At 50.2% G+C, this 27,106-nt stretch overlaps 9 protein-coding genes across 9 annotated transcripts; 4 read left to right on the forward strand and 5 right to left on the reverse strand.

Annotated features, from left to right (window-relative positions):
* Positions 1-3,741: 3,741 nt before the first annotated feature.
* On the forward strand, positions 3,742-5,887 carry P174DRAFT_468704 (uncharacterized protein; the record flags this gene model as incomplete). Its single annotated transcript, XM_024830565.1, has 2 exons — positions 3,742-4,293; positions 4,332-5,887. The coding sequence occupies 2 exons, from the start codon at positions 3,742-3,744 to the stop codon at positions 5,694-5,696; spliced, it is 1,917 nt and encodes a 638-aa protein (XP_024687808.1). The 3' UTR covers positions 5,697-5,887.
* Positions 5,888-6,711: 824 nt separating this feature from the next.
* On the reverse strand, positions 6,712-9,575 carry P174DRAFT_400267 (putative ABC transporter). Its single transcript, XM_024823894.1, has 8 exons — positions 8,926-9,575; positions 8,623-8,863; positions 8,308-8,566; positions 7,794-8,253; positions 7,664-7,743; positions 7,459-7,612; positions 7,115-7,392; positions 6,712-7,052 (listed from the first exon to the last, which is right to left on the reverse strand). Exons 1-8 carry the CDS (start codon positions 9,095-9,097, stop codon positions 6,810-6,812), a joined length of 1,887 nt encoding a protein of 628 aa, XP_024687809.1. The 5' UTR covers positions 9,098-9,575; the 3' UTR covers positions 6,712-6,809.
* Positions 9,576-10,115: 540 nt separating this feature from the next.
* P174DRAFT_437661 (arginine--tRNA ligase) lies at positions 10,116-12,567 on the reverse strand. Its single transcript, XM_024826359.1, has 4 exons — positions 12,079-12,567; positions 10,712-12,006; positions 10,242-10,655; positions 10,116-10,176 (listed from the first exon to the last, which is right to left on the reverse strand). The coding sequence occupies exons 1-4, from the start codon at positions 12,520-12,522 to the stop codon at positions 10,170-10,172; spliced, it is 2,160 nt and encodes a 719-aa protein (XP_024687810.1). The 5' UTR covers positions 12,523-12,567; the 3' UTR covers positions 10,116-10,169.
* A 141-nt stretch (positions 12,568-12,708) lies between these two features.
* On the forward strand, positions 12,709-13,902 carry P174DRAFT_447747 (phosphatidylinositol phosphate kinase family protein; the record flags this gene model as incomplete). The annotated part of the gene is made up of 2 exons (XM_024828699.1): positions 12,709-13,091; positions 13,150-13,902. Exons 1-2 carry the CDS (start codon positions 12,819-12,821, stop codon positions 13,900-13,902), a joined length of 1,026 nt encoding a protein of 341 aa, XP_024687811.1. The 5' UTR covers positions 12,709-12,818.
* Positions 13,903-14,273: 371 nt separating this feature from the next.
* P174DRAFT_416909 (cytochrome b5 reductase family protein) lies at positions 14,274-15,414 on the reverse strand (the record flags this gene model as incomplete). The annotated part of the gene is made up of 4 exons (XM_024824549.1): positions 14,274-14,423; positions 14,489-15,114; positions 15,179-15,327; positions 15,410-15,414. 4 exons carry the CDS (start codon positions 15,412-15,414, stop codon positions 14,274-14,276), a joined length of 930 nt encoding a protein of 309 aa, XP_024687812.1.
* Positions 15,415-15,613: 199 nt separating this feature from the next.
* P174DRAFT_447749 (GIG1 family protein) lies at positions 15,614-16,814 on the forward strand (the record flags this gene model as incomplete). The annotated part of the gene is made up of 3 exons (XM_024828700.1): positions 15,614-15,817; positions 15,865-16,059; positions 16,240-16,814. The coding sequence occupies exons 2-3, from the start codon at positions 15,942-15,944 to the stop codon at positions 16,812-16,814; spliced, it is 693 nt and encodes a 230-aa protein (XP_024687813.1). The 5' UTR covers positions 15,614-15,817; positions 15,865-15,941.
* An 85-nt stretch (positions 16,815-16,899) lies between these two features.
* Positions 16,900-21,157, reverse strand: P174DRAFT_382977 (chromosome segregation protein SMC). The gene is made up of 5 exons (XM_024823138.1): positions 20,964-21,157; positions 20,733-20,892; positions 19,473-20,683; positions 17,487-19,384; positions 16,900-17,432 (listed from the first exon to the last, which is right to left on the reverse strand). Exons 1-5 carry the CDS (start codon positions 20,999-21,001, stop codon positions 17,140-17,142), a joined length of 3,600 nt encoding a protein of 1,199 aa, XP_024687814.1. The 5' UTR covers positions 21,002-21,157; the 3' UTR covers positions 16,900-17,139.
* A 151-nt stretch (positions 21,158-21,308) lies between these two features.
* P174DRAFT_437665 (serine/threonine-protein kinase RIO1) lies at positions 21,309-23,310 on the forward strand. Its single transcript, XM_024826360.1, has one exon. It carries the CDS (start codon positions 21,379-21,381, stop codon positions 23,074-23,076), a length of 1,698 nt encoding a protein of 565 aa, XP_024687815.1. The 5' UTR covers positions 21,309-21,378; the 3' UTR covers positions 23,077-23,310.
* Positions 23,311-23,687: 377 nt separating this feature from the next.
* On the reverse strand, positions 23,688-25,343 carry P174DRAFT_427438 (autophagy-related protein 17; the record flags this gene model as incomplete). The annotated part of the gene is made up of 1 exon (XM_024825434.1): positions 23,688-25,343. One exon carries the CDS (start codon positions 25,341-25,343, stop codon positions 23,688-23,690), a length of 1,656 nt encoding a protein of 551 aa, XP_024687816.1.
* Positions 25,344-27,106: the final 1,763 nt, after the last annotated feature.

Genomic DNA, 27,106 nt, shown 5'->3' on the forward strand with positions numbered 1-27,106 from the left:
AGGTGCCGACAGCCTGGTGCTCAGTTTTATATCTCAAAATGATTCCTTTCAATGATATTGTATGGGATCGGCTTGATGACGACATAACAATAGCAGAATACAACAAGAATAGCATAGAATAAGTCTTTGCAGGGACCAACAGTCCAACTCAGCATTTCTTGTGAATGCATCCAGGATCTTAGATCTCTGGGCTAACACGGAAGCTTAATGCAGTTCATGAGACCAAAGGGCTGCCTTGCACTAGACTTACAGTAAATAGATGGGCTTCAACATGAGACCAGAATCAACCTAGTTTGCTGAAAAAGCAATGGGAAGTGAAATTACATCTAGTGATTCTTAACTTTGGTCGATAAAAGGATCTACCGCCAGCATCCACCACATAGTGCAGTCAGCTGAAGAAGTACGGAGTAGACTGGATCATACCACCCGTAGCTGGAAATGGTAGTGATCCGGAAGGCGTCAGTAAAAACAGACCTTGTTAGGCTCTTGGGTAAGCTGTACATTTCTTAGCTACCAAGCACCGCGGAAATACGTACCTGATGGATGGGTCATTCAGGAGTCGATACGCAGGATGATTGATCTATGTAAGAGCCAACATACTTCTCAGTGACCTGGTATCTAGATATGACTCAGAGATTCAAAGCTAAGTTCGGCGGATATGGTTGTGGACGAAACATGAGAGGCGTAGAATAGCATTTGTGCCCGAGTGGATATCGAAGGAGTCTGCAGTCGACCGAAATATGACCTTGAGGTTTCAGAGATTCTAAATTTACCTGGCTACATAGATAGAAATTGATGATCCGGGAGCAGAGCTTTGTGTGAATATGTGCATCAACATGATGACCATTAATAGATGCATAACCCTAACATCGTCGATATAGACCAGGATGCCCAATGCATGGGTTTCAACTGACAGATGTTTTCTAGCGTGCTTCTAGAGGGAGTTCAATGCCGGTGTAATAATAATACTATACTTGCTCACCCCGCCATCTGAAGGTCCCTGGACCAGTTAGTTTCAGTCTAATATTCTGACTCTATCCAGGGATGAAACAAGATCATTAGATGTGAATTAAATCTAATCAGAACTAGACAAAGATGGCAAGTGGGGTAATCGTTTATTTCTATTCACAAGCAGTAATATTTTTTCTTTTTCATATCTTTGGGATGAAAAGATGTTGAGGCTGAGCACTCGGAACTGAACCGTATGTTGATACAAGGAATGTGCTGCCTGATGGTAATGTCAAAACATGATGATAGCCACGGAAAGACTGACAGAAAATCAATGAAGACAGAGGGGCATCTCTTATTCAAGAAATCAAGACTGAAAACTGCCACTCATCGAGACGAATTTTTTTTTTTTTTTTTTTAAAGATGGAGACATGAGCAAGGAAGATGCGGCACTGGAGGCTAATGCCAGAACTATTGGGCCGCAATGGATTTTGGGCAGCGATTGGGACAGGAGAATCTCGGATTGGTAATTGCTGATATCCTGGCGGGACTTGGATTTAAGAATTGAAAGGGAAAAAGAGGGTCAAATTCCTGTACAAATATCAAAATCAAATGATCTGGTCACAGGATCCAAGACAGAGGGCATTATTGTTATCATTTTTGGAGGATAGACAGTTAAGTAGAAGTAAGGTAAGGTAGAGTAAAGTAGTGGAGATGGGTGTGTTGTGTCACTGAGTCTGTTCCACGGTTGGTTCCGTTCGGAGCCAGGGATCTCATTGTTTTGGCTTATCCAATTTTGATACTACGTCGGGTACTACGATTACTAGTAGTATTCGGTCTTGTTTAATGTAGAGTTCTTGTCATCACCTCCTAATAGTTAAATATGTGGTAGTATGTTATGGCTCTATCATTGTACTCCCTAGTTGAGATTTGAACCTCATTGATCCTGGGTCTTATCTTCCATGGTCATTCTGTGCCCCGTCGGAATGTCTTTGGCACACGGGCCAATGGAATAATCACCTGTGCACAATAGGCTTCTGCTGAGTTCTGCCTGCTGGAGAGCATGGCTGTCGACTGACCCAACTGTAGATGCTTCAGTAACCTTGACAAAAGAAGGGATAAGATTTCGCAGATGCTAGTGACGTAGATTCGGATGGCATCGAGCATTCTTATATTACTACTAGTAAACTATTCTAGGCTATCGAATGTCGATAGACACAGTTTCATCGGTTCAAATTCTTTTCTCTGTCCTCAATCTATCTAGACATATTAAAGCATCCTAATCTCAGATAAGTACCTGGTTAGTGGCAGATCAGGCATCGTTCGGTTGCCACTCTCTCTTCCAACGCCTCCCCACCTCGCTGACAATTCGAGGGATTACAGCACTCTGTACTCCGTACTTCCACACAGTTGCTGTTGAAAACGGTAGATCTAAGGTATTGTTGAGAATCATTTTCTTCATTCTCAGTCATCACTGGTCAAGAAGAACAGAAAACAAAAGGGAAAAAAGGTGAGAAAAAAACACCTCGTCCCTTCGGGTATACTTCTTGCTGTCTTTCGATTATGATTTTCTTTTTCTCCGTCTCTTCACGATCAGCTTCTTGGTTTAATTATTGTCTATTATTATTATTATTTTTCTTCAGTTGGGTAACAACGACTTAAAAAGACTTTGTGTCCATCTGCGCGTATCTTTGTCCTTGCAGCCTCTTCTCCCTCTCCCTCTTCACTTTCCCCTCTCTGTCAAGTCTTCATATTGTCTTTTACAGATCTTCCTCCTTGGTTACTCTACCTATCATTCTACCCAATGATATACGTACCTTCATCCTGACTGGATCTGTTCCATCGCGTTGTCAATCTGTCTTCCTCTTTCTGTCTATCTACCTATCTAAACTGTTCTCCTCCATTCTCCACAGTTACTAGTTCACCACATTTTCTTCTTTGCGTCCCAACCCCACCTTCAAGCCTACTGCGGTCTTCGGAGTACGGGCCTCTCTACTCGTCAACTCGTCAAGGCCTAATCACCTGGGAAGAAAACCAGTACACTACTAGGACAGACCACTGGTTACATGCTTGGTCTGCGTCTACACTCTGCAGCCAGGCGACTTTTTCTTTCGCCATTCCTCCATTCACCGTTCGCCAGATCTTTCACTGCACGCTTCTCCTCTTTTTTTCTCCCGTCAGTCTCCGTTTCTGCTCCGTATCTGCCACTTCGTTCTGCTTGTCGACCCACCGCCTCTTCCGTCTACCACAGCTGGAGTTTCGTGCGTCGGACCAACCAACGCCGGCTTCACTCGCTGTCCGCTCCGTTTTCATTAGTATCTCCTTCAAGGAAAAGGAAGGAAAAAAAGAAAAATTATTCGATGGAGACATTGCAGGCTTTGAAGCACGACTACCAGTTTGCATCCACTGCCCGGCGCTGACAGACTGCGATCTAGACGCGCGCCGTCACTCTACTACCGCTTGCCTGACCTGCAGGCCGTTCTACATTTTCGGACCATCGCAGAAAGTGGATTGAAGGAACGAACCACGAAGCGGAGAATTTTTACCATATTACCCATATTGGGTAAGGCGAAAGGGTAAAATAAAGGGGAAAATTCGAAAAAAAAGGGGAAAGGGAAAAAAACAGAAACTGAGTCAACCTGAAGGAGCAGCAGTGGTGGCTCCTGTTAATCGACTAAGCAATCCGAAGCCTGCTGGATCACCACGTTTCACGTCATCCACTGTGTCCTTCCCTACCAGCCCCTCCCCTTTAGTTAGGGACCCAACCTGGGCCTTGGCCGTTGCCTTGAAGTCATGACTGGCAAAGTGCCTCATGCTGCCTTCGTTGAGGAGTACGACGAAGACGCAAACGTCATTCTCCCCGACACCCGTCAAGTTGCTCACATCGCTGCAAAACGCTCCAAGGCTAACCTGAGATCTGGACTTGAGCCCTTGGTTGATGGTGCCAGTGATTCAGGATACTCCAGTCGCACAGCCGCCACCGTCAATAGCGCCCAATCTGGCCCATCGGGCCGGAAAAGTCCTGTCCCTCTTAAACTCGACTCCACGCTCAAGCGAGCCGACCTTGAAAAAATTCGCTCCTCTCGCAAAGATCGTGCAAAAGAAAAGCCTGCACGCCCTGTGCGTGACGACAAGATGCAGGTGGGAACCTATCCCAGTTCCAGCCATTACGCTGCTGCTCCAGCTCAGCGGTCCCCTTCCAGACCCAGACGACGAGACAGTGTTCATGTGCGTCACGTCCCAGGCACCTGCCGGGATTGCGATCAAGGATTGTATCATGCCTCAACACCAATAGAACCGAGACGGATGGAACGTCCCTACTATGTCTCGCAACCGCCGCCCTCAGTTTACGACTATCCTCCGCCGCCACCATCACCACAAAGCCTATACCCCCGTCCGTCATCCAGGACGTTCATGTCTCTCACAGCAGCCGTCCCTCCGCCCGTTCCGGTCGCTCCAACTCGTATCACTCGAATGCTCGTCCGTCGAGCTTTCATGGGATGATGCCAGGTATGGGGCCCATGGTGTATACCCCGTCTCCTATGAGTCGCTACGAAGCCGGGCCTCCGCTGGCTTCACCCGTTTATGCCAATAGCCCGTCCTATGCAGCGTCGCATTATGCCCAACAGTCTCCATATTATGGGGTACAAGAGTTTCTGGCTCTTCCTCCAACCGACCACCACCAGGAACGATCGGCCTCCAAGACACTAGAGAAGCAGCCACGTGCGCGGCGTCCTTCTCTTTATGGACCACCTGTCGTGGATCATGTGCCTCCCACCCCGCCTTACGACGAGAGCGAGGATGACGACGAAGAAGACGACGATGATGACAGTGAAGACGAGCAACTACTCGAACCGCCACCTCCTCCTCCCGTCCGGTCCCGACCACGCCTTCCTTCTCAGTCATCTCATAATCGCGATGAAGATTATTATCGCATGCCGCCTCCGCCGATCAAAAATAACACCCGGCCGCACGTCATTCAGAAACATTCCGATCCATCACGGAAGTCAGCAACAACCACGTCTCTCACCTCGGAGCGCCGCTCATCCAGAAGCTTTGATCTATCGGAGATGGAAGACGCGCTGCCGAGCTACGGATACCGGCGGTCTTCACGCGAGACCGTGGTTCCCGAGCGAAGCCAGAGTCTGAGGGGTAGCAGACGCTCTACGTCCTATCATGACTCCGTGCGCCCGGCTCGAATTGCCATCGAGGGTGCTCGTCGCCAACGGACAACTGTCTATGACTACAATTCGGGCGGCGATATCGAGGATAAGCAGCGAGAGGCAGAAGAGTATCAGGCGTCGAGATCAGGCAAAGCCGTAGCGGTGCCACTTACCGCGGATGCACTGCGCAAAGCCAAAACATCGCAGCGTGCGGGAAGTGACAGCGGAAGTCAGAAGAGCCGTAGCAGCCGAGGTAGTGATGCTCGGACTCAAAATGGTAGCAGCGGCGAGGCCAAGCCGGAGGAAGACGATAACATTGTCATGACCATGAATGGGGTGACTATGAGTTTCACTCAAAAGTCTGTTGGGGGAAAGAGGATCAGCGTTCGGACCGGCGACACGGGAGCGGTTGAGCTGAACATCGAGGGCAAGCGACCGAAGAAGTATCTAACCGGCGGCTCCGATTATACTGGCAGCGTTTCCCGAAGGGAACTGGAAGACGCGCGGCGTCCCCGAGGTGACCGGCGGTCCGACAAGGCCAGTCACCGATCCAGTCGATCGACTTACAGCGGCGGGCGACACTAGGCCACCTCGCCTTGATGCCCGTTGTCCTCCTTTGATGCTTTGTCTTGTCATCTCCCTTGGTTGAGCTCACAGACGTTTCTTTCTTGCGCAAATTGCCTACCTCCTCGAGGTCTATGCTTTTGTGCAGAATCAACTTTGCCAGGAACAGGTGGTGAAGCAGTTTACCAAAAGTTTCTCTACTTTCTTTTTAGGTTCGGGTTTTGTTTATGGGAAGAAAAAATGGGTCCACGGAAATCACCGAGATCGCCGACCATCTTGCGATCCATCCGTGCTTGTCATTTTGATCGAAAAAGTGGGGAGGCTCGCTGATGATTCGAAAAGATCTCATTGCATTTCCGTGGTTTTTTGGTTAAGGGGCGGCTCTTTGTTTCTATTGTTTGATTTTACGCGCAGGGGATGGATGGTGTCAGCTGACTCCGACCGATCACGCCCATCACGGCGAAACGATTGTACGATTCTGATGACCTGCAATGATTCATGTTGATGCGTTTATGTTTATGCTCCGTCATGCCCCTCTGCGAGTCTCGTTGGTTTGTATAATCGCCTTGGATGGCCCTCATGTGTTTCCTTATGTATGTCTGTCTGTTTGCGTTGTCTTTCTTGGTTATCAGCATTTGAAGACAAGTTAGAATCGACGGAGAAGGTATACCCCGAGTTGTTTGTTCGTCGCCAATGACTATTTACTTTTGAATTTTCATGTCCCATTAGCGATACCTGTACCTTTCTTCTCCTACTTGTGCTTTGCCTGAGGGTCCCGACTTTACTCGTAGTTGGTGGATGGTCGGTTTTCTCACCTCGACTTCGTGATGTACTTTTCCTTTATTTCATCCCCTTCCAAGGACATCCCTTTCGAATACTCTTTCACCATTTGACACAAGCCCGGACGACCGGTCTTTTGATACGATTATACCACCGATAGGTTTGAAGAAACCAGTCGGTGTTCCATATTCAATACGATTAATTCAATGCATCACACCGATAAACCTCACCTGGATTTAAAAGGTCCTAATCTCTAATCCCACCAACCCAGATAACTCTATATATAGACAATCAACGAAAGCGCAGCAAGGAAACATGCCAAGAACAAATGACCCCAAGTACAATCGCAACAGCTCAGCTCCGTCTCAGAACCAGGGCAATCCACCCGAACAGCCTATACACGGCAATAATCCCAATCAAGATCCCCACCCACTTCCCCGTCCGCCCAGTCGCATACCCATACGATTCAAGCACGCCCGTTCCTCGGATACGGCACTGCGCCGCAAGATCGGTCTGGTACATACAGTGGCACCCGTCGCCACAGGAGTACGTCCTGCGCGAGAACTCGTTGACCATCATCCCCTGGAACACGTATGCCTAGCGGTAGTTAGCAACATGCCTTTCACAATTTGCAGCTTGGAAAAGCGGGGAAGGGATACCTGATAATCAATATAATGAAAAACATATTTCCAGAACGGGTTAAGGATAGTCGGGGAGACCAGAAACCCGCCGACGCTCATCCAGAGGCCGTTTGCGAAGGCGACGATGGCAAGCGCGATGACGAAGTTGGGGAAGATGGAGGTGACGAAGACGACGAGGGATTCGGCGGCGAGGAGGTCTAGGAAGAGCCACATGACCCATGTGAAGAAGGCGACTGCGTCGGAGCGGAAGTCGGAGAGCCAGTAGGCGACGAGGGAGAAGAGGATTGAGATTAGGACTGCATGCAGTAGGTGTTAGATTGAGTGGAGGGGAAAGGGGGGTGTGTGGGAGAGGAGGGACGTACAGAGGAAGGGAAGGCCGATGATAAAGTTGGAGATTATGAATGGGAGGGCGCCGTAGAGGCCGTTTGCGCGCTCCTTGATGAAGGTTGCGCGGTCTTCGAGGAAGGCGGGTACGTAGGCTACGGCCATGAAGCTCATGAAGGCGGATCCGAAGAACTGGACATCGGAGTGTGAGCGTCGTTGGGAAGAGGAGCAAGAACTACTTACAATTGCGTTGATGAAGGGCTGGATGTACTCTTGTGATTCGTGTAGTCGTAGCCAGACAGTGCCCATCATGATGGCCAGTCCTAAGTCTAGTCAGTATGCTTCTGAGCATGACTTCTGGGATATTACGTACCCAGATACATGACGATGCGGATGCCATACGCCACAACGTCGCGGTAGCTCTTGATAAAAGAGCGGTGCAAAAGTGACCAGGTGATACTCGCAGTGTTTGGCCGAGAGAGCTCTCCCATTGTGATCTTCTTCCCGTCCTGTTCGGGGTGCTCGATCAACTGCGAGATGTGGTTGTCCACGGCCTTCCGCTCGGCGGACCGCAGCCAGGATTCCTGGATCAGTTGCACTCGCTCCGCGGCATTGCCTTCTTTGGCATCGGAGAAGTCGGAGCTGACAATATCGAGAATGAACTCTGCGGGATTCGTGTTCAACGGGATGGGATGGCCGATGCTGCTGAAGTAGGTCGATATGTGAGGAACGGGACCGAAGTAGCACGTCTTGCCTTTGGACAGAAGAAGCAACTTGTCGAAGAGCTGGAATGTGGTCGTCGACGGTTGATGGATACTTGCGATGACGATGAGCTGCGTGACCCGCGTCAGTCTTGTCTTCAATCCAGGGACGGCATTCGTCTTTACATTGTTGGCTACCGCCAATTCCTTGACATATGAAATCACCTCGTAACTCGCCGTCGAGTCCAGACCGCTAGTCGGCTCGTCCAAAAAACAAATCTTCGGACAGGTGATCAGTTGGCTTGCCACGCTTACTCGCCGTTTCTGACCTCCGCTGATACCCTTTCGGATTGGAGTTCCAACCAGCGTCGCAGCCTGATTTAGAATACCAAAGGACTCCAATAGAGTCTGGATACGGTCACGCCGCTGCGCTTTTGAAACAGAGCTGCAGGTCCCTCTCCGTAAGCCTTGTAGCACAGACAGCGATGATTGGAAGCATACCTTGGCAGCGAAAGATCCGCAGCAAACTTCAACGTCTCCTGCACCGTCAACGAGCCGATCAGAGCGTCCTCCTGCTCCACGTAGGAAGTGACCCGGCCAAAGGTCTCATTGTCGAGTGGCCCTCCATTGACGTAGCAGTCCCCCGTAGTCTTCGCGCCCGATGTAGCTGCCCGGCGCGCGAGCACATTGAGCAAAGTCGTCTTGCCGCATCCCGAGGGGCCCATCAGAGCAACCAGTTCACCTTTGGCAAATGTTAGTACCGTGAGCTTCAATAACAGCAATGATAGTATAGAAACAACAGACCCTGCTGGATACTCCCACTGATACCCTCAATCAGGTTGAGCGGCTTCTTCGTCCGGCGATCCTTGACGGTGACGGTCAAGTCATTCCAGGAGAAGTTGTGGACTGTATGATTGACCAGAAACTGGGCTCTATCATTTCTCTCCAGGTCAGGACTGATCATATCTGCGCCCATGGTGAATAGCAACTGAGTCAGGTGACTTCGCTGTTGGAAGTATAAAGGCAGAGGACAGTGGGACTAAAGAAAACAGTCGGAGGGAGATATGCCATTTTGAATGATTCTCAAGCTTAAATAAAACAAGGATCAGTGTGTGATGAGATCAACGGTTCGCAGCCACAGTCGATTAGATTTCATGCAGCTTACTCCATGGATTGATACTACGACAACCCATCCTGGAATACCAAGGTAGAAGAACATCCACCCCGAAGACCCCGAGACGCCGACGGAGCCTCAGGTATCCATTCCAGGGCCAGTCGCCGTCTACCAGTTTGCTTTCCATGGGATCTATCGGTCCAAATCTGATAGCCCCGAGTCTTCGGACTGAAAATTTATCCGCTGATCTCGTCCGATATCCCTTACCATCCCAATCATCGAGGTGATGGTGTTACAGCATGTACGTACCTTGCGCGCTGACACACAAAGTACACTCGAGGACTGCCACGACGTGGAAAAATATGCAACTACTTAGCAGCTGAGCGACCAACGCGGCGGCTAATCATGACGCTTGCTGGAGAGGATAATACAGTAGTCTCGGCGTTAGCCGCAGTGCTAGCTAGCTGTGCAGATGGTAATGAGTAAAGACCGTTAGGCAATTATTACGCCCACCGTGGGCATTGTGCAGTAAGCGGCATGTAACCCTGCAGTCTGTTGGTCACATTTCTGAAACAGGGTGAAATTGAAGCCCGAACTGATGTTGGCTTTTGCTATTATCTCCAGTGACTAGCGCGGAAACGTGCTGCGCGATCTATGGCTGTTTTCAATCGTCTTGCCTGTTGGTTCTTCTAAACCTTGTTCATCTGAATTATTGAATTCTTGTCCCAAGGCGTTGGAAAGTCTCGACCTCCCAATCTACTGTGTTGAACTAAAGCCTCTGTTCAGACTTTCTTCGGACCGCGTTGGTATATCTGGTGTGCAGGCTTACGTGAGATGTGATGCCTGACATGTACATAAGCATAGCGAGAAAATATTTGGTATTCATTGATAGAAAGTCTTCATTTTAGTATTTATATTCCTTTCATTGCGCCATTTACATGCTGCAAAAAAGGGTAAAATGTTAGTCAAAGTCCGAGTCCTGTTCAGATTCAAGGTGGTCACGTACCGTTCGACAGGGCTGAGACCCAGAACCCTCATGCCGTTGTGCAATACTTGCCTGGCCGCCTCGTACAGAGCCATACGGGCCTTCTTGAGTTCAGGCTCGCTTCCCACAACCTTGAGCACGTCGTAGCTGGAGCTGAGAATATGTGTCATACGGAACAGGTAGGTGAGGATGGTGGTTGGCTCAAGCGTCTTGGTAGTGTTCAGCAGCACATCTGGCCAGGTCGCCAGCAGACGGACGAGGTCAACGGCGTGGGGCTCCGTCAGAAGGTCAAGGTTGGCAGAGTCCAGCTCTTCAACATTCAGGCCCGACTTGCGGACAATGGAGCAGAGACGGGCATGTGCGTACTGCAGGTAAGGACCGGTGTCACCCTCGAATGAGGTCATCGCATCCAGGTTGAAGTCATAACCGTTAATACTGCAGTCTGTTAGTTTCGTGGGCTCAACCCAGGGCTAGAAGCGAAATATACGCACCGTTTTCCGGTCATGTCCTGTACCATGACGGAGGTCAAACCCAAAATATCCGCCGTCTCTTCGGGGTTCTCGACCTGCGCGTATTTCTCGGCATTGCCCTTCATGACCTCGTGCATCTTGTCCGCAACATCCCTCAGGATGTCATCCAAGAACTTGACAGTACCCTTACGGGTGCTCATACCACGGACCATACCGAAGTTGATGTGCTGGCAGCGGCTGGCCAGATCCTTACGGCCCATCAACTCTGTGATCTTGAAGAGTTGAGCCAAGTGGAGATCCTGCTGTGCGGCGACCACGTAGATCATCTTATCGAAGTGGTAGGCCTCATCACGCTCCATGATAGCTCCAATATCACGGGTCAGGTACAGAGGAGTGCCATCCTTGCGGACAATGATGGCCTTTCCGAGCTTCTTGGCGCCGTGCTTGGTGAAGTCAACGATGACAGCGCCCTCGGACTTCTCCGAAACACCAGCCTTCTCCATAGTCTCGTAGGCGGCGGTCATGCTCTCGTTCTTGATTTGAGACTCTCCAGAGTAGACATCGAAGTCGATGTTCAGACGAGCATAGGTCTGCTTGTACTTCTCGATACTGAGGTCACGGAATCGTCGCCAGAGGGCGAGAGCTTCCTGGTTCCCATCCTCCATGCTCTTGAAGTAACGACGAGCCTTCTCGTCTTCACTAACATCAACGAGCTTGGCAAGCTCGGCTTCAAGCACAGTCACATCCTCGTTCTTCTCCTTCTTGGCCTTGATCTGCTCCTTCAACTCCTTGATAGGACCCTCCTGCTGGGCGACAATCTGGTTGATCTTGACGTAGACATCGAACAGGTGGTTGATAGGGTTCTTGAGCAGCTCCTCCTCATTACCAAAGCGCTTGAAACCATTGGCAAGGAGACCGTATTGCTTTCCCCAGTCGCCAAGGTAGTTCATCTTGATGACATCCCAACCCATAACGGTGTAGAGATTCGCCAGGAAACCTCCGATGATGGTACTCCGAAGGTGACCAGCATGGAAGGGCTTGGCGATGTTAGGTGACGAGAACTCGACAATGATTCTCTTCTTTCCCTTGGAAGGATCCGAGGGGTCTCGCAGACCCTGGTTACCATTGGTGCCGAAAGTAGCCTTCTCCTTCAGAATACGGGAAATGACGGTCTTGGTGAGAGCTTCGGGCTTGAAGAAAAACTGCAGATGGACGCCAAAGGGGACAGGAGGCGCAACCAAATCGGACTCGGGGAACTTCTCTGCAAGCTCCTTGCACAGTTCTTGGGGGTTCTTCTTGATTTGCAAGGATGGAACCTAGGGCATTGACCAATGTTAACCTTCGCTCGTCCCTTGTCTCTAGCTTGGTGGATCACGCATAGTTCGTACCGGCAGAACCAAGTCTCCCTTGTCCAGCGTATTGGTCCATTGCAGCTTGGGGTAAAGCTTCTCGGGCTCGATGCCAGCCGCGGCACCCAGTTTCTCCGCAATGTGCACTCTGTAGGCGTCGACAGGGTTTAACGAGGGATAGCAGTTCGGGAACTTGGAGGTCTCAGCGGTAGAATGGAGGGTCAGCCCCTCAATGGCGACAGGAAGGTCAGCGGCAGATGCCATAGCTGCGACTAATTTCGAGGGCTTCCCGGGGAGCGCGTACAGCGAAGCGGAGGTACCGAAGGCTCGAGGGTAGAGGGACGGGCGTGGGGTATTAAATTGAAGATCGGTAGAGGTACGAAAGTAGGAAGGAAAGCGACTTTGCAGTGGACTGTAGGATCGAACAGTCAGAAAAATGTCGCTTGAAAATCGCCGGGCCCCGCTAAGCAGATAACGACCCATAGACGGAGGGGAATCTTTAAGCCTCACGAGGGGAACAACTTTTTCCTTCGTTGACTCAAAGCGGCAATTCAGCTTCTGCCCAAGGCGGTGACTCAACAGTCCCCTACATGCATCACGTGCGGTACATGAGCCCTACTCGCAAGTTTGGCATCGCTGCTGACGTCACCAGATTTCAACAACCTGTTCCCGATAACTATTGTACCAGAGGTACAAGAGCAATCTCCTCGATGCTTCAAACATGTCACTCACAATGCAGCCCCGGCTGATTATGCGATTAAGCAAACAGCATTTTAACCATGACAGGAAGTCGCCGTCACTCGGCTCTGGCCAAATCCATCCAGCTTGCGCTGTTTCGTGACCCGAAAGCGTTTCGCAAGTCACTGCTTGGACGTATCCTAGCATTCTTCAGTATCTTCTATATCAGACTCATCAGGTACCGCGACGAACTGTTCCGCAAGCTTCGCAATGATGTCTGGGAAATCGACGAGGAGGAGTACAAAGCGTGTTTCCGCAGCGAGAACAAGACCCTACCATTGAAGCCGATGGGGGATTTAGGGTTGTCTGGATCAGTATGTTGATTAGAATCAGCATACGGTGAGCCGTCTTCTCGAATCTAACATATTGTAGACATTCTTCTCCACATCCAACAACAAGTTTCTCGTCAAGAGTCTCCCGCGACACTTCGAACACTCCTTCTTCCGAGAAGACCTCCTCGAACCGTACTACGAGTATATGAGCACTCACGCAGACTCGATCCTGGTCTGGATCACAGATTATGTGTATGCACCGTACAGAACCATCGGAAGCCTCTTGAAGACCACGCCGGCTCACCATATAATCATGGAGAATATGCTCGTCGGGAAGGACGAGGACTCTGCCAAGGACGAGTGGGAGACGTATGATTTGAAACCAATCGACTACTTCTACCCGGAGCGGGACTTACTACCGGATCCGTTGGTCAGCGAAGAGACCCTGAACAGGCTGGCCGATAAGTTTGAGGATAAGATACACATGCGGCAGTCGGATTATGAAAGGTTTCGAAAAGTACTCGAAGCCGACACTCGCTTCCTTCAGTCAGCAAATGCTGTTGACTACTCACTCTTTCTGATCCGTTACCCTGCGTCCTCCAATCCCGGCGTGGTGGGAAAGAAAAATCCATGGCGCGTAGGATTCAAGTCTCTTGATGGGAAGTGGAAGTACCGCGCGGTAATCTTGGATTTCTTCTGGGCGAAACACAAGCTGCATGCGCAGGCTATGACCACAGTGGTGCAGACCTTTAATGTTATCGGGCGCCAGGGGCCCATGACGATCACAACGACGGCAGACGAATACCGACAGAAATTCCTGGACATGGTCGATGAGTTGCTGGAGGTGCATTGATCTTGAGAATGAGAATAATCCTAGCGGTGCAGCGAACGATATGACAAATATTAGTGCCTAGATATACCTCGTAATCGTAGTTCATGCTAATACAACAGCGCCACGGCTCTCATTATGGGCCGTACAATGCTTTTGATCTAATCGCTGACTCATGAAGCTGTTTTCCTGTAAAATTGCCGTAGTCCCCACTTAAATGTCATTAAACAAGACATAGGGACCAGCCGGACTGCTCTATCGAAGAGTTTCACAGACATATACTATAGGAGGAGCGGATGACTGTTCAAGGCATCTGCTCTCGGAACGCAAAGTGTGAAACCGAAACCGGGCTCAAGACAAGTATGGATATCAAGATTCGCATCGCTTTTGGTAACCTAAAAGCAGAAGACCTGGTCCTCAAGCTTGCTGACGGGGCGGGCCTTGGTGTAACCGAGCGACTCGGTAGCCTTCTTCATCGCGCTGATCATAGGAGGAGGACCGCAGAGCAGAATCTTGACGTCGCTGGCAGGCGCAGGGAGATGTTCCTGTGAAAGATATGAGTATCAGCAAGAGAACCAATCAAGTCAACATGGGGAGGACTGATGCGAACCTTAATCATCTCGGGGGTAACAAATCCAACGCCACCGGTCCAGCCTTGAGGAGGGTTGTTCAGAACATAGTAGATGTTGAAGTCCGGATCTTCGGCAGCCAGCTTGTCCAGCTCCTCCTTGAGCAGGATGTCGTCCGGGTTGACATTGGCGAAGATCAGGTCCAACTTGGTGGTGTCATTGCCGCCGTTGCGGGGGCGGTTGCGAATAACGGCTTTGATGATCTGCAGCATGGGGGTGATACCAGTACCACCAGCAATCATACCAATGTGACGGCACATGTTTGGAGTGTAGACCATGGCACCCTTGGGACCGCGCACTTTCATGGTATCGCCAATCTTCAAGGTGGTCAAGTACTTGGAAATGTTACCCTGGGGATAGGCCTTCACGAGCAAATCAAAATAACCGGCCTCATTGTCCGAAGATATGGGGGTGTAGGAGCGGACAACCTCTTTCGGTTGGCCCTCGATAGTGGCAGCGAGGGAGATGTGTTGACCAATGGGCAAACCCAGGATATCGGTGGGACGGGGGAGGGCAAAGCGATAGATGCAAACATTGTGCGAGATGTCGGTTTTCTCCTTGAGCACGAATTCCTGGAACTCGGTAGGGTTGAGAACCTTTCTGGGCTCTGCCGAGGCGGGACACTTGTTAGTACATTGAAATGACTTGTGGTAAAAAACAGGTGCACGTACTGCTGCCGCCTGTGAACAGCTTCAAGCCAGCCAGGATAGCGGCCAGAGCCACTGCATATGGGACAAACTCCTTCTTCACAATAAAAGTGCCGAAGATGAGGAGGGCCGAGGGGATGTAGACCCCATTGATGTTCTCAGATGACAAGGCACTGCGACATGTGACGAGGAAGATTAGCCAGACGACCACAAAATTGGAATTGACGAGCACACAAATATGAAGGAAGTGTATACCTCATCTCGGACGATCCTCCGGTTGAAAAGTATGTTCAAGGTAAAGAAGGAGAGGAGGAAGGAGAACTGAAGAGGGCGGTTGGGGCAAGGGAAGGGAAAAAGAGAGATCCACGGAGATGGCTCGGCAGCCGGGACTCTGTTCTATTTTATTTCTGCTGGGGGTGGAGCTGGCGGTAACTGACATCCCCTCAACATCCCATTGTTGACCCCATATTCTTTTTAAGATTTAAGTTGTATGTAGATATCATCTGTACCGCTGAAATACAGGGTCCAAACCATAATTTATTGTATAACTAAGCTCAGATCTCACGATAAACAACAGCTCAGCTCAAGGATTCCCCTGCAATTCCGCTGTAGCACCAGGCGCGGAATCCGAGGCCCGTTGGGGGTTTGTTTTCCTTTCCTGGGGTAAGCCGTCGGATTCCTCATGCGAGTCCATCCTGAGCCAGATCTAGAATAATTTCCCGTCTTGAACAAGATTCCCGGTTTCAAGTCTTGCTTACCTCAAGAAACGATAACTCTTAAAGCGATAATGGAAACAACGTCTGAACCTCCTGCCTTTAACCTCACCGACACTGACCGGGAGGTCTTGGCCATGACAGACGACCAATTCGTCCCCCACGACTGGGACAACCTGAAAGATATCATCGGTATGAGATCCAGAACCCAGTACTAGATAGATCGATCAACAAGTGATGGCAACCACCCCTCATCGAGGTCCCCCTCCCCCTCATTCTTCCTCTCCACTTCCTCGACACCCACTTCCAGTTCCGCATCATCAACACATAACAGGAGTACCTATTGATGACTCGCCTTTTCCCCGCACACAGCACGAAATGATCTCGGCGCTCTGAAGCGCAAACCATCCGATCTAGTCCGATACCTCTCCTGGTCCAGAGACACCAAAGCCCAATACGGCTCTATCACAAATTTCATCTGCAAGCGTCGTCTGGGCTGGCATTTACCAGAACCCGCTGGCACCAGTGACTCCAGCGGCACCGCCGTGGCGGACAGCGAGCCGGTCTTCCCTTACAACAACCCGATCCCCTTTGCCGATCCCTCGGACTACAAGATCCTCCGCAACGACTGGCCATACGGTCTTGCGCCGGGAATTGCGCACTTGTGCGTGTGGCTGCGCACTCCTGTGCCTGTCCAGGAACACGGTGGAGACTTGACGGAGGAGTCGCGCGCGCTGATCGAGGGATTTGTGCTGAGGACGTTTGTGGATCGGCTGGCGAGAGAGGGGTATTCCAACCCTGAGGATCATGTGCTTTGGTTTAAGAATTGGACGGCACTACAGAGTGTGAGGAGTCTGGAACATATCCATGTTCTTGTCAGGGATGTGCCGGAGAGCATCCTCTTCGAGTGGACGCAGGAACCGCCTCGCGATGGGGTTCCCAATTAGAACTCTATATGGAGTTCTATGCATATAGACAGACCAAGACCATATCTCCGAGCTAGAGGTCACGATGCTAATGAATAATTTTCGACTTGATGAAATATCAGGGCTGAAAGTAGAGGAAGAGGACTAGGTTAAATTTAAAGTACATATAGACAGATGCCCGACAAACAAAGCAACCCGATACCGCAAACGAAAATAGGGATATAGTCTGATCTCCATAGCAGAAATGTTATCAATAGTACGCCTGCTATCCTCCAATCCAGCAAGTGAGTAGAAGAAACTCGGAAAATTAAGTTCAGCCATTGGTCACCGTCCAGGTGCGCTATTCTTAAGTCTTCTGCTCCTCAACGAACTTGAGCGCCTCTTCTCTAGACACAACATCAATTGTACTAGCCTTCTGCCGGAAGCTGACGCCGTAGCATTTCTCTGCCACATGCAACATTTCAGGACGGAAGGTGGTGCAAATGAACTGCCCGTTGGTAGATTCCGAGATGGACTGGAGCATCTGAGCAACGGCGGTTCGGTACTGAGCGTCAAGGTTGGCATCGATCTCGTCAAACAGGTAAAACGGCGCCGGGTCACAGGCTTGGATTGCGAAGACCAGTGCAAGTGCGCAAAGACCTGTTCAAAATCATCAGTAAGTCAAACGGAGTGCCCGGGGAGGAAAGCTCTTACTCTTTTGGCCACCACTAAGTTGCTGGATTCGCTGCTGTTCGTCATGCTTACTGTTGAAGCTCACACTAATGCCCACTCCGACGTAATTTTCGACACTCTGCTGAGCCCTTTCGTCATCGGAATCCATGTCGTCCTCCTGTCGGAGAGCACGGTCGGTCTTCCGCTGAATGATCAAGCGCCCACGGCCAGCGGGGACGAGCTTCTCAAAGATGTTGGCAAATTCACGAGAGACTTGCTTGAATGTACGCTCAATGGCCTCGTCCTTGCGCTGGTCAAGTACTGAGATGAGTTCCTCAATTGACTTCTGCGATGCTTCGAGTTCCTCTCTCCGGTTAGTTAGGGTTTCGCGCTGCTTGGTGAAACTGTTGTACTGCTCAAACGCTTTCTTGTTGACATGCGAATACTTCTTGAGCGCCTCATTGACCTTGTGCAACTTCTTAACAACGGTGTTCGAGTCAGTGTGCTTGTACTTGGTAAACGCTTCGTCTGGAAGCACGCCCAGGTCGCGGATATTTGCCGCACATTCTGCTGCTTGCTTGGTCAAGGCAGCCTTTTTCTGCATATTCTTTTCCATGCGACGCTGGTGCTTCTCAATGGACCTCGCCAGCTCTTCCAGTTCAAGACGAATTTCGGCCTTTTGTTTCTCGAGCTCATTTGCTTGAGCGTTTGCTTTCTCGATAGACTCATCCACCTTGTGGAGGCGTTGGCTCAGATCATCCAGAGATTTGCGCAGTCGCTTCATCTCCCGCTCGGTCTCCTTCAGATTGCCTTGGCCATCATCATCTCCTATATCAGTATCGCGGCTGACAAGCTGGTCGAGACGGGGGTTCAAGTTCTCCCGGAGTTCGACTTCAAGGATCGACTTTCGAGCCTCCAACTCACTTCGCTGAGCAGAGAGATCCTGATATTGCCGCCGAAGATCCTGAGCAACGACACTGAGCGACTCAAGCTGTGCCTCTTCCTCATTGCTCAGCGCCTTCTGGAATGGTGTTTTCAGCTCCGCCTCGAATGCATTCACCTGGTCGTTCAACGCGGCCAGATTGGTCTCGATATTGCGGAGAGCCTTGCGCTTGGCGTCAAGACTGTCGTTCTTCTGAAGAAGAAGATCCCGTTTGTTTCTGAGCTCTTGCCGGAGCGGTCCACTACTATGCTGTACCTGATGTCTCTGTTGCTCCAGCTTTTGCAATTCACCGACAGACTTCGTAATGACCTGGTCCAACTTCTCCAGCTCCTTCCGAATTTCTGCCCCACGGTTCTTCTTGTTCTCATATTCATCCCGCCATTTCGTCAGGTTTTTCACTGCGTCAAGTCGAGATTGCCGAGAGTCATGGAAACCACCAGTAAGCGCACCTCGCTTATCGGACCGGTCACCCTCGGGCGTAATCGCATTGACACCATGGCTTCGAGCATATTGCGAGGCGACCTGAAGATTTGGGCAAATAATCGTCTTGCCAAACACATGGTTGAAAGCCTTTTCGTATGCAGAATCATATTGTAGCTTGTCGATCATTGGAATCGTATCGCTCGCTCGAGGCAGATTGGCAGGCTTGGATCGGAGTCTGTTTAGGGGCATAAAAGTCACACGTCCAGCCTTCTCCTGCTGCAGTATTTCCAGCACCTTGGTCGCAGTCTCGTCCGTGTCCACGACATAATGGAACAGACTCTGGCCAGCTGTGACTTCAACCGCAGTCCGATATCTGTCATTCACTTCGAACAGTTCCGCCAATGTTCCATAAACTCCTTTAAGGTTGTGTTGACGCTTGATCCTTCGCACGGCCGCAATTCCACGGCTGGTGTTGTGGTCCATCATCTGAGAAAGCGTGCGTTCTGCCCGGTCCACTTCGTTTGAAGCGTTGGCAAGGATCGAGTCGAGCTTTGCTTCTTCGCGCCACAGTTCTCTAGAAAATAGTTAGAGACATCGAGCTCGTTCATTCAGGGTCAAATGGAATTAAGGCAGGAGGAGGGAGAGATGGAAAGTGAACTTACTTCCTCTGGTCCATCAACCTATCCCTTTCGTCCTTTGCAGCTTGAACCTGTTGTTCTACAGAATGGACAGTGTCTCCCCTGCCATCAATTTGTTGGCGCAAGCGTTCCGTTTCCGGTTCCAAGAGCGCAATGTCGTTCTCAAGCTCTTTGATGTCCTCCTGAGTCTGCGCCATCACGGCCTGTACTGTGGAAATAGAGGTGTAATTTTCCTTGATCTCGGCCTGTAGCCATTTATCGCGCTCCGACTTATTCCTGAAGCGCGAGTTGCGACCCTGCTTGGCATACAGACGTTGGCGGGTTGTCTCGGCTTCATTGAGCTGCGCTTTGATGTTGTCTTCCTGGTCTCTGACTGCATTGAAGCGAGGAATGAGTTCCTCGAGTTCAGCCTCGCGCTCCTTGATCGCACGTTCGACGGCCCTAAGATCTTCATCATGGCGTGCTTTGAGCACTTGAGCTGTAGCCTGGTTCTCGGAAAGCGATTTGGCGCGCAATTCCACCTGCGCAAGGCTCTTCGAGGCCTCACGGCGCTCGTCTTCAAGCTGAGCCTTATCCACTTTCAGAAACTCAATTTGCTGCTTGCACTCGGCGATTTCTGCATCTATTTGCGCCATCCCCTTCTCTCCTTCGATGAACCTATCTCGGTTAAGATCTGTATCCTCCACGCCGGTCTGTCTTTGTTCCTCCAGATTGTCAAGGATGCCAGAAATTTCATGTTGCTCACGAGAGTAGATGGTGTATTCCAAGCACCGGCGTTCTTTATCCTTTTCTTGGAAATTGCGCAGCTCATCCTTCTCCTCCTCAAGTTCAGCGAGCCGCTCGTTGATAAAGTCTAAGAGTTCATCAATCTTGGCCTTCTTATTGTTCGTCTCATGCATAATTTTCAACGATTCCGCGCGGCGCGCTTCGTAGACCTGAGTACCAGCAACTTCTTTTAGCAAGTTTAAACGTTCAGAATCCTTCATGTTCGTCAACGCAGTGACTCGACCTTGCGGCACAATATAGTAAGGATTCGATCGCGAGAAACCGGCCGATTCGAGGAGGTTCATGACATCAGATTTGGTAGCATTTTTGCGATCAAGAGTGTATTCGTCCTTCTTGAGTCCAATAGTTCGGCGGAGAACCACTTCCGGCTTTCCAGTAGGGAATCTGTCGTCGGAGTTGTCGAAAATGATCTCAACGTAGGCGGACATCACCGCAGACCCGGAACCTTCCTAGTGAACGTGAGCCAGCGAAACGATCGAAGGACATAGCGCCACGTACGTGAAGCAGGGCCTGTCGCTCCTCCCTGCCAAGATGGGTATAGGCATCGCTCAGGACGAAGCGAATTGCAGCAAAGAAGTTACTCTTGCCGGAACCATTGCGACCGACGATTACATTGTGTTTTGGGGAGAAGGGCTCGATGACCGTCTGGTCCTTGTAGCTAGAGGCATAAAAGAATTAGTCGCAACACTCAATTTTTCCCTAGAGCTTGTTCAGAGAAGAGCGACATACCTTTTGAAGCCCTGAATGATAATCTGCTTGACATACATCTTTGAGGCGCGCGATGCGAGAATTGGATGACAGCTATTGCAACCAGAACATCACGCAGCCAGCAATTTAAAAGAAGGCGCTCTGAAGCTCTGCCTGTGGCCGTCACGATTACCTTCGATGGAAGACAAGCAATAGTCTGTGAAGGTGATCTTCCACATGCGACGGTGAGAACCATCGAAACGCGCGAGTCCGATCCAACTATCCACTGAAGCTACGCGTTTCCGCCCGCGGGGTTTCTGCCGGGCGGTGAAGTCAACAGATGGTTCGCACCGAATTATGGCAAAAAAAAAAGTGTCGGCGGCAAGAGTTCTACCACGGTTCTCAACTCGATTGCTTGAATATCCTCAGTACAAACGAGCAGGACATTCTAGCAGACATGTCTACTCAAGACCCGAGCACACAGGCGACAAGCCTTGCAGATGGGCTGTCGCCTTCCCACACATATGTGCCCAATAGAGGATATGTGAACGCTGAAGGCACAGTCCCCGCCATGGCGGGGCAAGACCCCGAGACGCAAGAAATCGAGGAGGAAGAGGACGAATACTACGATGATATCTTTGAGGAAGCGCTGGACGAGGAAGACTTCACCTCATCGAATACTGCAGATCTCACCAAAGCTTACAACCGTCAACGAAAAGTGAACGAGCTAGCTGCAGACCCCAATGCGCCCAAATGGACCTACCCGAAGACGAACACCCAGAAACCTACTGTCAACACATATGCCTCCGTCGATGATCAGGTCAAATCCTTGACTCGGCATGCAGCTAAGATCAAGCTTGATAATATGCAGTCTGGGTTGGCGGTTCGCAGTGAGCGTGGTGGCGACAGGGCCGACCGAGCAACATCCGAGCAAGTCCTTGATCCTCGTACACGAATGATTCTGTTGCAGATGATCAATCGGAATATCGTTTCAGAGATTCACGGCTGCCTGTCGACGGGTAAAGAAGCTAATGTTTATCACGCTATTTGGTTTCCCGATGAGGAGGAGACTCAACAACACCGTGCCATTAAGGTCTACAAGACCAGTATTCTGGTGTTCAAGGACCGAGACAAGTACGTTACTGGTGAATTCAGATTTAGACAAGGATACAACAAAAGCAACAACCGAGCAATGGTTAAGTTGTGGGCGGAGAAGGAGATGCGGAACCTTCGAAGAATCTACGCTGCCGGCATCCCCTGCCCGGAACCAATTCACCTGCGGCTGCACGTTCTTGTCATGGGGTTTGTCGGTAACTCCAAAGGTCTGCCAGCTCCTCGTCTGAAGGATGTCGAGTTCGACACTGCAGAGCCTGAGGCAAGGTGGCGTGAGCTGTACATCGAGCTCCTCGGATATATGCGTGTGATGTACCAAACATGTCACTTGGTGCACGCTGATTTGAGCGAGTACAACATACTTTATAACAAGAACAAGCTGTACGTTATCGATGTCAGCCAGAGTGTGGAACACGATCACCCGCGCAGCTTGGAGTTCTTGCGTATGGATATCAAGAACGTGAGCGACTTCTTCCGTCGAAAGGGTGTGGAGACGCTCTCTGAACGTACCGTTTTTGAGTTCATCGTTACCGCTGAGGGAGCTGCCACCATTGAAGCGAGCGAGGAGATGCATGACGCTATTGAAAAGCTCTACACACTGAAGCCGGATCAAGCCGAAACCGAGCAAGATACCGCCGTTTTCCGTCAGCAATTCATCCCTCAGACATTAGAGCAGGTGTACGACTTTGAGCGTGACGCTGAAAAGGTTCGGGCGGGTGAAGGCTCGGACCTTGTCTACCGTGACCTCCTTGCAGGTGGCAAATCAGCCCCGAAAAACCTCCCGGACGGGGAAGATGATCAAGAGTCAGATGCCAGCGGCGGTGTTTCGGTCGCAGACTCTGCGTCTGACTCGGAGGAAGGGCCCGACGGAGACGATCCGTTTGCGAAGAAACAACCGCGTGGTAAACGATTCGAGGATAAGGACTCTAAACGTGAGCATAAGCAAAAGGTCAAGGAGGAAAGGCGTCAGCAACGCGCAAACAAGATGCCGAAGCATCTCAAAAAGCGGCTCGTCTCTACTTCGTCCAGGAAGAAGAAATGAGCGGGTCATGTCATCCTTTGCATTTAAAGAAAGATTTGTGGCTATACTCCATGGCTTCTCAGGGAAATTTATTGTTTATGGATTCTATGACGGAATACTTTCATGAAGTAACGGTTGGATGCATGCATATATGGGGTTTCGAGTACACAAGTCAATATAGAAAGAGCGGATAGGCGAATCTGGTTTATCTCAATAGAATTCACTTTCTTTGGTGATATTTGATAAAATAGGCATAAAATAGAGTTTGGTTGGCCCGTCAGAGCTCTCTTTGATCCTCATGTTGGTTCATTCCTAAACTAGACTCCCACAACGCGCCTACGTCCAGTTTCTCGGAAAGAATATGGAGTATGCGTCATCAATGGGGTCGTCTTACAAGTAAAGCGATCGAACCAATTCTCGGGTGAGGTTTAACCTCTTCTGAGTTCATCATGTAGGCAACCTTATTACTCAATGGCAAGGCCAGGGTTGTATGAACATCACGGTAAAATCTGTCCTACCAACCAATATGCTCGTGATCAGACATAGGTCATATTGAAGCTGGGACAGAAATTTGGGATGCTGTCAAGTGTGAAGACGGCTCTCTCGGTTCTATCACTCAATGCTGAGTCGCATCATGTTGCGCCTTTGACCCTAGCCTTGAGTCGAGCGAAAGCCTGCTCCACGAGGTCCCTAGGCAGATCAGGAATGATCTCGTCTCCATCACTGCTTTCCACTGGCGCAAGGCGATTTGCTGCCTCTTGTTCACTTGTGATAGCTTCTGGTTCATTGGGGCTCTGTAGATTGACAGCCTGGGCGTTGGCACCCGATATCCGTCGAAATTCGATCCGCATGGGCTCCCGGCCTATTTCGGGCCATATGTCGGACGGCAGATAGTCGCCTTTTTCGACCCGGAATGTCTCGCGGGCAGTGACGTCCTCCTCATAAAGTTGATCCAGCTTGTGCCTGGCATCGCGGAGGACCTTCTCGACACGTTGCCGCACATGCTTTCGACGGGCTACCTCGACAATCAGACCGTCATAAGCATCAAGAAAGCCATCGTAAAGTGAGTTCAAATCAGAAAGATCTGCCAAGCCACCACTTATACGATCATTCTCTTCGTGCCACACTTGCGTGAAATTGTGTGCCTGAGCGATATAGCCCGGCAAGCGTGTTGACCCAAGAGAAGAAAGATGCTGGTAAATATCTGTTGTGGCATTGTAGATGGACCGAAGAGCGTCTCGTTGAGCCAATACGTTTTCCAGAACAGATTCCATCTCACCTATTCGATCCTGGATCTCCATCACAACGTCTTCCGCTTCAGCTGCATCCTTGAACAGGACATTCACCATTTCTTGGTACTCGGAATTGCTTAGTGGGTCCAATGGTGCATTCAGGTTGTCGTTTATTTCTTCTTCAATGTTTGAGCCCATGCGGCCGCTGACAGGTACGCCAACGGGCATATCACCTGTGATAGATTTCGCTGCAGCCCCGCCCCCTTCGGTGTGTTTGACAGCTGTTACGCAGAGATCGAAATGCCGGACTAACGATTCCAGTAGGTTGGCCATTTCCTGTGCATGCATTTCCAGCGAATGCAACATAGATGGCATGGATGACATGGAGGGCAGGCTGGAATTGGATGCCGATGAGGAAGATGCAGATGAGGAGGAACGCGACGAGGCTAATTTCGCAGCGGTCCTGTAGGTTCCCAGAGCCTCCTTGATAGACAGGAGCTCGTCATCAAAGGCATGGTTGGAGGAGTCCAGTTGCGCTTGCGCCGCAGTGGTGCGATCTATTGAGCTCTTCAAAGCTGCATGAAGTTCCTCTACACCTCGCTCGTCGACAAAGTCATGCAGACTCTTGGGATCTTCTCCTTCAGGACGAAAGGCAGGGTGGACAATTGTTTCCCGAAGAAGCTCTAAGGTGCGTCTCAGTCGCGTATCCGCGTCGTCAAGGTCCTTCAAGACAGCCGCAAATTCCGAGCGTCCACGAAGGGATATCTCTTCCACTTCAGTCCGAACACTATACAAGAGCCGCAGTTGATTGTTAAGCCCGCGACGGAGAAAGCCCGTCCTCGCGGACACGACCACACATTCTTCTAATGCAGCACGAGCGGCTGTGACAATTTCATTGGCTCGCCACACATGATTAATGGATGATAAGGATCGTTTGGCCGCAACAAGATGTGAGATAAGAGTGTCGAGTCGAGGCATCGCCTGCTCCTCGCTCGGCGACTGCCCTGCATCAGGACATCCACCTCCGGACGCTGACGAGGATTCGGAGGATGACATGCTCTCAATGACACCAAGCACTCAATAATAACGCACGGAAGGGCTGATCTTCAGCCACGCTATTCCGCAAGCCCAGTTCTGCGCTGATCAGTACGACCAGGGGAGCAATCCCTGAGAATGCGTGATTTTAGTTCACAGTCACCTCATGTAGACAAACGAGGTGATGTTCTGTCGCCTTCTGTCCGCCCCTTTACCTGTCAAGACTCAAGTGGCGTTTTAGTTTGACTATGACTCGCTTGTTGGACAGGGCGATAACTTTCTCTCTCCAAAAGCAATTTCTATCAAAAAATAAAGGAAATTCAGATAGACAGACTGAGCCAGAAGTAAATGTACCAAAACGCCGCTTAAGCGATTTAGGAGTAGAAAAAGAGCTGCCTGCACCTGATGCGAAAATCTCTGGGGATTGCGACAGAAATCGATCTTCAGGGACCGCTCCAGCCTTTCCCAGCAAGAATATCTACCTGTTGTAGTCAATCGTAACAAGCAATGCTCATAGCATACATGCCATGGTCAGGATACCAACGGAGTGACCGGAGAAGGGAATGTTTGGTCTAGGTCTGAGAGGCCTAGGAACTAGATCAACAGGTCAACAGGCGGTGTGGATACAGGGACAGTACATATGGTTGGTGACCATTTATCGATAAACTAGAAGTCAAAGTAGTTTAGATGACACAAGATGTTTCCCAAGGATGTATGTCGACATCACCGTCTCCGTCACTTAAGATAGCTAGGAGGTTTGGATTATGGCATCATGTGATATGGTCACATGACCTCATCATATCTCTCTCTATGGACCTCTGACCGACGTTACCTTAAGACGCCTATGATTCCTACTTATGATCATCCTAATATCCAGTTGACAACGCTTTAGAAGGTCAGAAGTCTAATGCATGAAGCGCAAGGTTATGGACCAGATGTAAGATAATCAGTTAGAGTATTGAAGTAAGAACTATTCAAATGGAATGGCTAGCGGTTTGAAGATCGCATAGTACTTTCACATCCTACCTCAGTTGGCGTTCTAATTGACCCGTTCGGCCCTTCATTTCCGAATTGACGCGGGCAGGACTGGAACGGGTCGCAATCTGCGCCTTTCCGAGGCTGGCTGCAACTATGAAGCGGGTGAGAACCGGCCACTGAGCCGTGGCTTGGAGCCATCATTGTGAGACTGCTACTGCACCCACCGCGCCTTACAAGTTACTCCTGACCTTGGCGAGCAGTGGTTGCCAAAGCGGACCAGATGAGGGTATGGAGCCGCTCTGCCTGAAAACCGAGGCACGTATTCAAAACAGCGCTCAGTAGAGTCACCATAGGCTAAACGAAATCGACGCTGTGTATCCTGAGATTTCCCATCTTGCAAAAGGGGCGTTAGATCTGATCGAGGTCAAGTTGCTTGGTAGCTGAGGTAAGACTCTGTACCGGAGTGTGTACTGCAGCAAAGAGCGATATTGAGAAGAGTCTTTATCTCCTCCGTTCTCCGTACTCCATATTGGTATGTCTTATGTACCCCAGAGGCCTAGACCCGCAGGCCGTCCAGAATCAGTAGTAGAAGTCAAAACTTAAAAGACTCCTAGAGGCCGCATTTCGAACTAACTTGGAAGATCCGCAATCCGTCCTACATATGGCGATTTTTGATGCCATTGGACTCAATGATTGGACAATGCACCAAGCTAGGTAAGCGCCTAAGGTACCTAGTCAAAGTGGACCACTGCAAGATCCATTATTGTGGGTGCATGATCACAGTTCACGCCATCAGAATGGAATGC

The sequence above is a fragment of the Aspergillus novofumigatus genome (genome assembly GCF_002847465.1).
Source record: "Aspergillus novofumigatus IBT 16806 chromosome Unknown P174scaffold_1, whole genome shotgun sequence".
NCBI lineage: Eukaryota > Fungi > Ascomycota > Eurotiomycetes > Eurotiales > Aspergillaceae > Aspergillus > Aspergillus novofumigatus.